Source organism: Solanum verrucosum, unplaced genomic scaffold (genome assembly GCF_900185275.1).
Source record: "Solanum verrucosum unplaced genomic scaffold, falcon-dt-bn FXZP01000253.1, whole genome shotgun sequence".
Classification (NCBI taxonomy): domain Eukaryota; kingdom Viridiplantae; phylum Streptophyta; class Magnoliopsida; order Solanales; family Solanaceae; genus Solanum; species Solanum verrucosum.
Window position 1 is genome coordinate 1,984,251 of NW_026019984.1, and position 11,508 is coordinate 1,995,758.

Below are 11,508 nucleotides of genomic sequence, written 5' to 3' on the forward strand. Positions count from 1 at the left end.
TTAAAATATGGAACATTGATTACCTCTTCATGCACACCAAGAGGGAAAAACCAATTACATTATTTATATATATATATATATATGATTATTTTTTTCATTTGCAAAAAGACAATGAATTAATGCAAATCCAACTTGTCTTCATATTTCTAAGTTGTCCTTTGTGATTTTTTTTAAAGAAATAATCTCCTCAACAACTTCACATAATTAATTAAAAAGAAAAAAAAAGAAAGAGCAATTAATCAACCTATATTTAATTTGTCTTCAATCTTTTATCAACCCGCTGCCAAAACAACCCACACCCTTTGTCTCCTATTTTTTTTTTAATTCCCAATAAAGAAGGTCCTAAAAAAATATAATATTCTCACCATATTTACATATTGGTCGAATATTTTAAAAATATTATCGTGTATATCGGATTATTGAGTTAGAACAACTTAAAAACACTTTTAACGTGACATGATATTATTTTCTTTGAGTTGAACTCACATGATCTTTTTCAAAAGGATCTTGCTTCATTATTCAATCCACTTCGAATTTGATATAAATTATTGAGTTAAATTAAAACAACTTTAAGCTCTTAGGAATTAATCTACACCTTATATATATATATATATATATATATATATATATATATATCTTCGTTTTCTTTTCAGCTATCAATTTGGAATTTTGTTTTGACACCCAATAATATACAACATTTGGAGGATCTGATAAGAACAATAATTTTTTAATAGAGTCTGAGCAATATACTATATCTAACATTTTTTTGTCGTTTCTATTTAAACGTTATTTAACTACCCTAATGATAAAGCTCCCTCATGCACAATAAAATTGATTTATACATTTACAAGAAAAAGAGTAATATTAATTAATATATATTATAGAGATATCAAGAATGAATAATTATCATCTCATATTTGAGAAATGGTGTTGTGATGCTTGTATCATTTGCAGCTCACTTGTTGTTTGACAACAGTTGTCATCTGCCATCATAGTCCTAGAAAACAAAAAAAATGGTTAAAAGTCATTATACAAAGCCAGATAAATATTATGATATATTTAAGATCCATCACAAAGTTTAGAAGAGGTTTTTTTTTCTTTCTTAAATTTTATTTCCAGTCAAATAGATTTACATAACTTGAAACTGAAGGGATAGTATATTTTAAAAGCTTTATTTTATTTTTTCTTAGTTTCATGTTTAGTGAACTTACGGTGAGAAGGTAAGTATCCCATCATCTTTAATAATTACATATTTCGGGTTGGAGCCTAAGTAATCGAGCCGCTTTTGATAAAAAATGCTTTACTTTTAATGTGGGATTCCTCGAACTGAATTCCAATTAGTCAGACCTCAAAGGGGAATCAAACACCAAATTTTAAGGTCTTAAGTTCAAGCTTTAAGAGTCAAGTCACTTTTGATAGAAAGCGCTTTACCTCCAAAATAGCACTCCTTAAATCGATTTTCGATTAATCAGGCCTCAAAATAAAACCAAACACTGAATATTAAAATCAATCTTGAATTTAATCCTTGAAAATGAAATAACATTTAATAAAAAACATTTTACTCCCTATTTTTTTAAATTTAAATATGAATTTGAATTAGTCGAACTTACTCTCTAGGACGTGATGCCCATAGGGAACTTAAGGCTCTTAATCGACCATAATATTCACCAATCATCATGAAACACCTTGCTGCTTGTCTAATTGTCAATATTCTGTGCAATTGGTGTATCGTTTGCTGCCTCAAATTATCAGCCTGCAAATTGAAATTCACATAAACCCCCTAAAAAAAGTTTTAAAAAAACCTAATTTCTAGGATAGCAAATGACTTTTTCTTAGACACAAACCTAAGACCATTTTTCGGCTTTGTCTTTAAAAAATAATTATTATTATGAAATTTTATAGAATTTAAAACTATATGATAATAGCGAGGAAATTCCATAATAATATCCTGGTGTTTACATATCACATCAATAACTATTTTTCAATTACAAAACTAAAAAATAGTACCTATTTGTGAATTATATATAATTAGTAGAAACATCCTAATCAAATTAAAAGTAATTAGTTGAAGATGGACCACTAAATGGTAGACAAGAGGGACCTAAATGTAATTAATTAAAATTTTCAACATAGTTGAAATTTTGGATCCCTCTTAAGCTGTGTCTTGTCATAAAATATATTTGGATTATTCCAATTATTTGGTTAGTAGTAATAATGTTTTCTTTCAATGGTTTGGACTAATATGTTAAAGTGATGATTATTTAATTTTGTTGATAGCTCTTGCAAGGGTATTTATTTGAACAGGCATCATTTTCAGATAGGAACATATATCCGATTAAAACAAAATTTATAATATTTCAAATGAATTATAATTTAAAGTGGACCTAGATAATAATAATGTAATTTAAAAACTATACCATATATATACTCTTCCATTATTTGCTCACTATGTTTTGAAAATCGAATTTGAGCTAATCAATGATTAATAAAATTACTGTCTTCGTCTCAAATTATCTGTCGTTTTATGCTTCTCGAGATTTATATATATATATATATATAAACCTTTTTGGTGCATTTTATGAATAGGAAGTCACACTTAGGGGTATCCTCTTTAAATTTTATGAAAAAAAACACAAAGTAATAACAAAACAACAAAGCCATAATGTAAGGGAAAAGCATCTTTAAAAGCATTAAATTACCAATTATTGCTAGAGTGGGGACCTATGTATTAGGAATTTGATTAAGCACCCTTAGTGGAAATATATAACATTTGCTTTCACAACAATCAAATAGATTTTATACCAAGTAAATGTCATTTTCAAAAGGATTTGTCAAATATGTTTTTGAAAATGATTTCTTGAGTAAAAAATTTATCAAAAATAATCCTTACTTCACACAAGGCAGAAATAAAGTCTGTATATTGAACATATTGTATATGAAATATATATACATCTTATCCTTAATTTATTTCAATCATAGATGCATGATTAAAAAGGGTAGTTTAGATTCTCCTTTTTTTCAAATAAAATCCCATTTCTTTAAGGGTTAAAAAGTGAGAAAAGCTATGACATAACTATACTTTTTGGAATCTTTCGCCATAGTATGAAAGAAGTAAAGTGCAAAGATTTTAAAGTGATGATATCTATAACAAAAAGATGAGAAGAGAAAAAAATGTCTTGCAATAATCAAGGCTCTGACCTAGTCGTTAATAAAGTGAATGATGAATCATAAGATCTTAAGTTTAAAGAATCTAATAGATGTAAAAACATGTAATAGTTTTATCAGCATAAGCCTTGATGAAAAAAGTATCTGATACATATACTAGTGAGCAATAATAAAAATATATATATATCATATACATGTGCAATCAGCTAACACATATAGCATAATTATAAAAAAAATTCTTAATAGTATAGCCAAAGATCCGTTGAAAACAATCTATTTAATTATATCCTTTAGAAGATAGTGGGAGACAAAGGTGATAAAAAGAGTCAAAAGCCTAGGTTTCTATAAGAAAATTGCCTTTCATTAGTTGTAGATGGTTATTATTTCATAAAAAAAAGTCTATACCTAAAATAACCACTTGCTTTACACAAGAGGCTACAACAAGTCTATATGAATGCATAATGAATTCGCTTCTCCATCTATCTTCACTTAAATATCAGACTTTTATAGGTCAAGATCTTCACTTAAATATCAGATTTTTATAGGTCAAGATATAACAATATTATGTTCATCTAATTAATACATTACACACTGCGCTCTTATACCAGTCTAGACTAATGCCTTAGGGACAAGTTTACATTTGGACTAATTCAAATTAAAAATAAAATTCATAAATAGCCACTTTTAAGCCCTTTTATATTTAAAAAAAAGGTCATCACCATGAAAATCTAAATTTCAGACGTGAAACTTCATGAAATTATCGTAAAGTTTTATATGTGGAACTTTAATCTATGACAATGACTTACGTTTCCAACTACAAGGCTGAATAATGGCTATATCCGCCACTATCCCGACTCACATTGTATAAGGTCTATTAAACGCAAAAATGCTCTTTGCAAGATTTTTTTTAATTTTTAAGCTTAAATTCAAGATCTATGATTAAGAAAATTTTACCTGATAAACAAAGCTTTCGAGATTGGCAAGTTTTCCCAATGCAATAGCCATATGATGCATGCCATCATTGACAGAACCAGTGGCTATAATTTCAATTAAAGATTGTTTTAATTGTTCTAAGCCTTGTGAAAGTGCTTCTTCAGCCTGTTGTGATGATTGTTGGAGACTATAAATTCCAACAATTTGTTGTTGTGTTAAAGGGTCCAATTGTGCAATCAACATCTGAGATGATCACTATATATCGTCAATATAAATAATTTTTGTATTATCAGATCAACGATGCAAATAAAGGTTTTATATTGTTTGGATTCTATAAAAAATGATGTTATCTTCATGCCAGATTCTCAAAAACTTAGCTTGTAGAGAAATTTTTTAGGGAGTTTGAGCAATATATGTATAGTTAGTTATTTTCACTAAGTTACTAAATAATATTTGTCACAAAAATTTATATGTAATTAATTATTTTTTAAGTGATCTGATTGTATATAATATATTATTTTAATTGTCAATACATAAACCTTTAACTAGGATGACAAAATTAGTTCATAAAAACACATCCGCCAATTTGTCCAAGTTTTGATTGATAATTGATTTACCTATTTATTAACTCAACTAACTCATTAAAAATTGGAACGATATGTTGCCCAAATTGATAACTCATGAGAAATTTTGACAAAATTTATATTTTTTTAATTTGATATATAATCATAATAAAGAAATAAAATAATTTTATCAGGTACCAAAAAATTGTATATTAGAAAAACAAACAAAATATTAAATCTTAGTAAGATTTTCACGGATTAAATTATAATTCACTTTTTAAACCTATTTCATCCCATCGTCATTATTATAATAACGTATATTAATCCATCAAATTAGTTCAATATGCTCATTTAACATCTCTAATAGCAAATTAAATTATACTGATAGTATAAAATATTTACCTTGATAAGGTCAGAGGGCCTAAAACCGCCAAGCCAAAGGAACCCGCGCTCGGCAGGAGATGCCCAAATACCAGTGAGGAGGTGAAAGAGATCGGATTTGGCAGCAACTCCTTTGAGTAAAAAAATATGATCATAATGAGTAATATAAGCATCAACAATTATTCTAAGTTCACCATCTCCTAAATGTGCTTGCAATGCTGTACGTAGCTCACACATTTGTCTCTGATCATCATCTAACCATTTTGAATATTCCATGTCAAACATCGACGCACCTGATATATCAATAGCGAAATTAAAAATTTCATTAAGAAAATATATGTATAATAATAATAACAACATACTGATCAGTATGAATTGGTGAGGGTGAAGTATATGTAGACCCTTAATCGTACATTTATGGAATAGAAAAGCTATTTTGACTGATATGATGCAACAAATGTATTGTGCTCAATGGCGGAGCAACATAAACTCGAGGAGTGGCGACCAACACCTCTTCGTTGGAAAATTACGCTGTGTAGCCAGATATAAATATTTTTTTTGATGTATATATATATTTGACACTCCTTGGCTTCTATGCAATTTTGTTTCTTTATATTTTGACACTCGATCAAAATTCTGGCTCCGTCACTGATTGTGCTTCTCTTAATAAAAGGATTTGATTTTGATTTTGAATATGAAAAAATCTTTAACAGAAAATGTTTTATTTGAATAGCTCCTACACAACGTAAGTATAAAACAATTTAATTTTAATATAAATATAGACGAGAAATAAAAAACTAAAAACTAGAAGAGATATTGTCATTTAGAGCACAAAGGATGACAAAAAGAATATAGTAAATTTTCTTTAGTCAAAAATGGTTACTTTTTTCTTGTGTCCAAATTCAAAAACCAAGAATTACAAGCTTTGACCTGAAAAAATGGCTGTAATTTTGACTGAAATTTACAGTTCTGAAAATTCAGATTTTTCGTGCTGCCATTTTTTCAAAACTGCAAAATACTTTATCTTATATATATAATTTTTTTAATCGAGGAGCCATTGGAAACAGTTTTTCTACTTCATAAAAATAGGAGTAAAGTCTGCATACACTCCACACTCTTCAAATCTCAATTTATAAAACTATACCGAATATGTTGTTGATTTTAATTAAAATATATAATGATACATACTATATTCCAATTTTTTTTACCATTTATAAATAAATAAAACTAATTATAACTAAAAAAAAATAATTAAAACTTTACCAGAGCTGATATTGGGACCAGTAGCACCACCTCCCATGAAAATCCCCTGCTTGACATAAACCAATCAACAAAAAAAATAAAAAATAATAATTAATTAAAATCCACTTAAATTCAGAAAATATTTGATACGACAAAAGTCATTTTTGAAGATAAATTAAATTAAACCTGAGATCTAGCCCTTTGAAGTTCTTGTTCTAGTTGAGCAAGTCTTATCCTACTAGTTTCTAGTTGTTGTACATAAGCCTGTAATAAATAAATAAATTATTAATTATGTAAAATACGAAAAACATATACATATTGTCAGAATTTTCTATAATAATCATATTTTATAATGATATTAATTATAATTATCAACTCTTTTTTTATAAAAAAATATTTTTCAATTGGTCGAGAGTTCATTGGATACAACCTCTTTATCAATAAAGAGACTATTTTCAATAGATCCGCGACCAAATGAAAAAAGTAAGTAATTATTATAATAACGTGCTATTACAAAATATAGTTATCTGTGTATATCTTAATTTTTTCAGACTCTGCTTATAAGACTACATCGAGAATAGTGTTATTAGAATATACTCCCTCCGTCCCTTTTTAGTTGTCCACTTTAGAAATGACACACAGATTAAGGCAACAATGATTAGCACAGTGAAATTACAATTTTACCCTTATGACAACTTTCACTTCAAAATTACAACCACTTATTTGAATTCAAGTGAAATAAATTGGAGGGAAACAACATATACTTTTACAATTTTCAAGAAGTGTAAATAAGGGTATAATAGGAAAAAATTTGTTGTCCTTTCTTGATTTGTCAAAATAGACAACTAAATAGGGACAACTAAAAAATGAAATATGGACAAGTAAATAGGGACGGAGGGAGTATGTTTTTACCTTTTTTCTTAGTCTGCTTTTTTTTGCTGCTTCTCTATTTTGTGCTAAACGTCTCAAAGTCTGCAGTAAACAACATTAACAAATATTTTTTTATAAATTTAAAATTAAAATTTACTAAAAAAATCCTGCAAAATTATAAATTAATTATGTGGCACCACCTTAGCATCAGTCACCCTATCTGAAGTTGAACCAACACCCTTCCTCTGCAATAAAATAAAATAAATATGTAAATTGTATGCAAATATTTTATTTTAAAAAAAATAATGCATATAATTGTGTACATTTTGAATTTTTTATTTTTATTTTTATAATATTTTAGAGGTATAACGTGTCAAAAATGGCATATCTTTTGGAAGACTTTTTTGATTTTTGACTAAAATTAAATTTGTAATTATTCAAATACTGTTCAGACTGTAGGCAATATTTTCTTGTTCCGACGATTGACTTTTTTAAATTTGTGATCTTAAACTTAAAATATATAGGATAAAATATTAAATATTTTTCAGATCTTGCAATTTTAAATATGATAGGAAATGTAGAGTTACGGAATAATTAAATATGAAAAAACATCAAATTTCTTTTAAAAACAAAATAAAACTAAAAAGGAATCAAATATATAAATTGAAAGAGAAAAAATATTTTGTACTCCCTCAATTTCAATTTTAGGTTTTTTTTTTTTGCTGATCAAGAGTCAATGATCAAATTAAAAATAATTTCAATATATTCCATATGTCTTTAATTTAAAATTATAATTTATTTTTTATCAAGTCAATGAAACAAATTAAAAGGAGGAAAATCTATAATATAATATATATGATTATATTAACACGACCAAATCCATTATTCTCCTGGATTGTGTTGTTTGAATTTTTCAAAAAATGCAACAGGTACATAGCTAATTTTTTTTAAAAATAATATATTTTAAAAAAATCTAACATAAATATAATATTAAAAATGAAGAATCTGCACAACTTAGATTACGATAAAAATGCTCTTCTCCCCTCATTTCTTGTCAGAATATAAATCAGAAAGAATCAATAAAATGTCATAAAAACTATGCCCTTTGGCTTATTTTCTTGGCAGTTATTGGGATTTTGGGTTTTGGGGCATGATGATCGATTCTCTAAAAATATTATTGCAACTGCATTGAAACTTTCAAAATATATGTCTTGGGAGGATTTATCACACATTCGATAGTATTTTTGAATAGTATGAATAACACATAAATGATAAACCCTTCAAAATATTGTCATAGTTGCATCGGATCTTTTAAAAATACATATATTTTTTTAGAATCCATCATATATTTAATTAACAATATTTTTGAATTCTCCGAGCAACATAAATAGATAATAGACCCTTCAAAAAATATTAAATTCATATCTTTTAGAGGATCGTCACATATTTAATAATATTTTTTGATCGTTCGAAACAACATATAGACGATGATAAATAAAAGGAAAAAAAAAAGAACAAACCTTTTCATTGTTGGATTTTGGAGGTGTTTCTAGTTCCACATTTGCTTCACCTCTACTAGAAATAGTAGTGTTTAGTGCTGAATCTGAATCACTACTTTGTTCTCCTCCTATTGATTTTGAGCTTCCCTATATGCAAATACGCGCTTTAAGTTTTATGCATTGACAATTTCAAAAATATCTATACTTTTAGTTTCAGGATATATAACTCGTCTATTCATACTGTCACACATATAACGAGAGTAAGTAGTAACATAATAGTAAGTGCAACAGAACTAGCAACAAATAGACATTCAATTAGCTTGAAAACAAACTCGTACTTAGAAATTAATCATATGTGTTTACTCAACAAAACTATCTTTAAAATATCATATTTTTCTTCACGATGCTTTGAATTGAACTAGAAGACTTTTCTTAAAGTGGGAAAAAATATATCTTAAATTAGGTTAGAAAATTCATTTCAAGAGTACAATTATTAACTTAAACCAAAATCAACTTGAAAGCACAAAAACACCACACAGGTTTGATCATTTGATCACAAAGAGAAGTTTCAAAATTTCCTTTCATGAGTAGATGTTTTTTTAAAAGATAGTACAGTGCACTAAGCTTTCAATATGATCAAACTTAAAGGAGCGAACTACTTAAATCATAATTTTCTGATCACGTAACAATAAATTTACCAGTTAAGTCAAGACAGATAAATATTTAAAACTTTTAATAAAAATAGGGAAATAGTACTCTTGGGGTGTGATGCAATTTAGTAGGCCAAGAAGGGAACATCTCCAGAGTTGCTGCAGGTCTGTTTATGCCTGCTCCATATAAAGCTGTACACATCACACACAAAAATCAAAACAAAATTAAAAAAAAATATTGAAAATATTCCTAAATTTAATGTAAATTATTAATCTTGTACTTAGACTATTGACATTTTAATTTAAGTAACAAAACACACCTTATGAAATGATTGATGTTTAAGAAATGGAAATAAGCCTCTCTATTTTGTTGACATTTTCAAACACACTTTCTCCCTAACCCCTACCCCTAACCCCCTCTAAAAAAAAAAGGACCAAGGGGGGGAAAAAGGGGTTTATTAAAATATTTTATTGAAAAATTATATATCTCTATAAACATGGAGAAAGTTAGGGACAAAACGAGTTTATCCAAATATTTTTGACGAAAAATCGGTACATATACCTCTAGAAGCATAGATGGAGTTGGGAGAAAAAAAAGAATTTATCTGAACCTCTTCGATGAAAAAATCAACATACCCTATCAACATGGACATAGTCAGAGTTAGGGGTAAAAATGATTTATCCGAACCTCCTCGACAAAATATACTATATATACCATACCCCATGAACACTAATAGAGTTAGGGATAAAAGGGGTTCATCCTAAATAATTTTATTAAAAAATTATACTATATATATCAAATGAATATAGATGGAGTTAGAGGCAATAAAAAATAATAATTTATCCCAATACAATTTGGTGAAAAGTTTATTGATTTTTTCTTATTGAAAATTCTAACTCAATCACTGACGTTAGAAAAAGAAGAGAAGAAAAAAGAGCATACATGATTTAACAGAATCATCATTGCTCATCTTAACTCCTTGTAAAACAATAGCTTCTTCCAATTCTCCAAAATCAAAAGTTGGTGGTTCTTGATCACTACTATACAACACCAAAAAAATCACAAATTGTCAAAAAACATAAAAATGGTAAAAATTAATTAAAATCCTCATAAATAAATATTGAAAAAAAGAAAGAATTTATATGTACTTTAGTGTGGAATGATACATGAAGCTTGTATTATAAGGCATGTTGTGATCAATTGACAAAGTACTTGTTGTATCTCCAATTCTTTGACTCTCCATGCAAATACCAACTAATTTTCAGATCTTAATTCTTACCTATAAAAAAAAATAATTAAGAAAAAATCCATTAGTTTGAAAAAAATACCCAATTTGTTTCAAGATAATATAGTAATTGTTTACCGAAAAAATCATCATTTTGATTAATAGCAAAATTTGTAAAAAAATTTCTTCTCAATTTTTTTTGATTGATCTTAATTCACTTGTCTTTAAAAGTTTTTTTTTTGTTGTTGGAAAAAGATGAAAATCAAGAAGAAACGTAACTTTTTGAAATAATAACGGTTAGTTAGTGATCATACGAGAAATCAATCCAAAAATATAACAAGAAAACTTACTCCATGTTTTACCTAAGTTTAAGGATCTTCTTGAATAAAAACCAACTTTTCTTCAGAAGCAAAGAGACTAATAAATAGTAGAAAGAAGCTAAAAAGATCAAATCTTTATAGTCAATATATATAGCTTTTTTTCTATTTTTTTTTTAAAAAAATATCTATAAAAATAGAAGCACACCAGCAAGAGGGGTCCAAAGAATTTGTGTTTTTTTTTCTCTTCTAATTGTATATCTCTTGTTGTAGGTATGACAAATACACTTTTTGATCTTTCTTTCATATGGGTCTTTATCTAAGAAAATCACCTTTAAAAAGAGGACGATTCTATACACAAAAACATTTTCCCCTTTCAAGTTGGAAAAAAAGAAGTAAGACCCGTGTGAAGCTTTAGTGCTCCTAGCCCTTTTGGAAGATTTGAAAATTTCAATATTTTATACTATTAAGAATAAAGTTATTTCATTATGAATCAATAAGAAATTTATATAATAAAATATGATTTTTTTCATCTCAGTTTCATCGAATCAGCTCACTGAAACTATTGAAATAGTGGGAATACCCACCGAATATAATTTTTTTCATTAATTCAATCAAAAAATTTGTGAGAAAAGCCCTTCGACATAGTTTTAAGTCAAAAA

General features: G+C 27.2%; 1 protein-coding gene across 1 annotated transcript; it reads right to left on the reverse strand.

Moving 5' to 3' along the window:
- Window positions 1–803: 803 nt before the first annotated feature.
- LOC125818057 (transcription factor TGA9-like) lies at window positions 804–10,562 on the reverse strand. The gene is made up of 12 exons (XM_049497564.1): window positions 10,453–10,562; window positions 10,247–10,344; window positions 9,410–9,495; window positions 8,675–8,800; window positions 7,355–7,399; window positions 7,197–7,256; window positions 6,471–6,548; window positions 6,306–6,351; window positions 5,064–5,335; window positions 4,120–4,341; window positions 1,611–1,753; window positions 804–997 (listed from the first exon to the last, which is right to left on the reverse strand). Exons 1-12 carry the CDS (start codon window positions 10,545–10,547, stop codon window positions 907–909), a joined length of 1,362 nt encoding a protein of 453 aa, XP_049353521.1. The 5' UTR covers window positions 10,548–10,562; the 3' UTR covers window positions 804–906.
- Between the last annotated feature and the right edge of the window lie 946 nt (window positions 10,563–11,508).

Coding starts and splice junctions, on each gene's coding strand:
- LOC125818057 (XM_049497564.1), bottom strand. CDS start 10,547: ATGGAGAGTCAAAGAATTGGAGATACAACAAGTACTTTGTCAATTGAT. Junction 7,257..7,354: donor ATAGGGTGACTGATGCTAAG/GTGGTGCCACAT, acceptor TGTTTACTGCAG/ACTTTGAGACGTTTAGCACA. Junction 1,754..4,119: donor TCGAAAGCTTTGTTTATCAG/GTAAAATTTTCT, acceptor TTCAATTTGCAG/GCTGATAATTTGAGGCAGCA.